This window comes from Ursus americanus, chromosome 32 (assembly GCF_024610735.1).
Source record: "Ursus americanus isolate L20-20 chromosome 32, mUrsAme1.1.p, whole genome shotgun sequence".
Lineage (NCBI taxonomy): Eukaryota > Metazoa > Chordata > Mammalia > Carnivora > Ursidae > Ursus > Ursus americanus.
This window is the reverse complement of record NC_142158.1, coordinates 597828-600160: the sequence shown is the minus strand read 5'-3', so window position 1 is coordinate 600160 and position 2333 is coordinate 597828. Positions and strand designations below refer to the sequence as shown.

Here is a 2333-nt window from a genome sequence, read left to right as displayed (position 1 = left end):
TGGAATGGGTATTAGTGGGCACATGGTCTCCAGTACAAAAGCCTGCTGGCAGTATCAGGTGGATGAAGGAAGGGTTATTTCCCATAAAAGTGGTAAGTCTACGAAGAAAAATCAGTCAACTGTGAAATCCTATATTAAAATAATTTCCATGTGAAATGTTAATACTTTGTACCTATCTCTATTACTGTATATAACCACTTTTCATAATTATATGTTTACTTACCTGTAGTCCCTGATTACTCTTGAAGCTTTTAAAGTGTATCAGTTGAAGTTTCTTTATGTATCTGTATTTCTATCTACTTAGAATTTCTGTGCACTTTTTACTATTTACGAAGTCAGTACCTAGTACATTTCTTGGTACATGATAAAGACCGATTAAATGCTCATTTAATAAATGAATCCATTCATCTTTGGTTGGTAAAGGTCAATATTATTTCTTCAGCTGTCTTCCATGTAAATCATGACTTTGCTGACCTTTTTTCTACACACAGTGTTCTCTTTACTGCACTCTTCACATCTTTGTTTCTTAAAGTGTAGATCAGAGGGTTAAGGGTGGGTGTGATGATCGTGTAAAAGAGAGTAAGGAGCTTGCCTTCATCTTGGGATGTGGTATTCTGTTGGTTCATGTACATGTAGATGACTGTTCCATAAAACAGAGTTACTACTGTGAGGTGGGAACCACATGTATTAAGGACCTTACGCCACCTTGCCTCTGACTTGATCCTCACAACTGCTTGAGTGATAACTCCATATGAGATGAGAATTAATGATAGAGGTACTAGAAGAAATACCACTCCAAGAGCAAAGACAATGATCTCCATTACTTTTGAGTAGACACAAGCCATCTTGATCAATGCTGGCATCTCACAGTAGAAGGTATCCATATCCCGGTGCCCACATCTTGGTAACTTCAAAGTCAGGGAGCAAAGAATTAAGGCACTGCCAAGGCCACCCAACCAGGCGGTGAGCACCATCTTCTGGCAAAGCTGAGGGTGCATTATCACTGTGTAGTGAAGAGGTTGACAGACAGCAGCATAGCGGTCATAGGCCATCACCGCCAAGAGAAGACATTCAGCAGATCCCAGGTCAAGGGCAAAGAAGAATTGGAGCACACATCCTCCATAGGTAATAGACCTTGTTGGACCCCATAGATTTACCAGCATCTGGGGGATAATGCTAGTTGCATAGCAGAGATCCAAAAAAGACAAATTGGATAAGAAGAAATACATGGGAGTGTGGAGCTGGGCGTCTAGGTAAGATACAAGAATGATGGTTGTGTTTCCTACCAGAGTCACAATGTAGAAGATGAAGACAAGCCCAGAGATGATGCGTTCCAGTTGGGGTCGATCAGAAAACCCCAGCAGGATGAAATCCGTAGTGAAACTTCCATTGTTTGTGTCCATGGCTCCTTAGGAAAGTCTAGGAGACAAACCACGGTAATCAAAATAGCATCAGGTAGAAATAAAAATCTCTGTTCTTTGCCATGAGTATCCCAAATTCACTTATTCATGTGTTTTCTGTCATTTTGAACACCTCTGTTAACACTCTCCCTGTGTTCAGTGCCCCAAACCTCTCTGTGTTCACTCATAACTAGAGTGGTTTTAACAATAACATGGCAAACCCAATCACACTGAATTGTAAGTCATTGAAGGAACTTAATATGCCATGACACCTATGGTTCTGTGTGTTTTGGTTAGGTAAGAAATCCACGTTAATGATATAATTGAAGAGTGGGATATATTTTGACGAATGTTCTTTTTTGAAATTATGACATAAGGATCACTGATCAGGACAAATTTTTTCCTTGTCATTAGAGTGGAGTTTGAGATAAAAAGCTAATTACCCATTTTGTTGGGATATCCTCCACCATTTTGTGGCAAGATCACTTTCCATATTCATTACCAAGTGTGTGCATTCCAGCCATTATCATCACATCACCACCAGCCTCCTCCTCGTGTTTCACTTCCTACCCAAACTTTGCAGACACTGCTGTTCCCGCATCAGTTTTGGTGTTCTCTTATAGTGCCCTGTTTGTGCATACATTTTCGTTGCCAGGAAAAAATTGTCTTTATTATTAACCTTGATTTCTACATACAGAGATCGTGTGTTTGTTTGAATATCTTTCATGAGTGCCATTACACCATTTAAATAGCCTTAGTGACTTGTCACAGAGTAAAAAGTTGAACTTTCACTTCCAGCAGCCTCTGGTTACCACAAACACACAGCCACCACCTGTGTTAGCTCGTACTCGCCTCGACATCCAGCAAAAGTAGCAGTGGAGTTAACTGGAGCAGAAAGCAGCTCATTAAGGTCAGTGAGTTGTTTTTCTGCAT

The 2333-nt window shown here is 40.3% G+C and overlaps 1 protein-coding gene across 1 annotated transcript; it reads right to left on the bottom strand.

Annotated features, from left to right (window-relative positions):
- Positions 1-458: 458 nt before the first annotated feature.
- On the bottom strand, positions 459-1403 carry LOC123794459 (olfactory receptor 2W1-like). Its single transcript, XM_045800669.2, has one exon. It carries the CDS (start codon positions 1401-1403, stop codon positions 459-461), a length of 945 nt encoding a protein of 314 aa, XP_045656625.2.
- Between the last annotated feature and the right edge of the window lie 930 nt (positions 1404-2333).

What these genes read in the sequence shown, in the direction of transcription:
- LOC123794459 (XM_045800669.2), bottom strand. Translation starts at nt 1,403, where the DNA reads ATGGACACAAACAATGGAAGTTTCACTACGGATTTCATCCTGCTGGGG.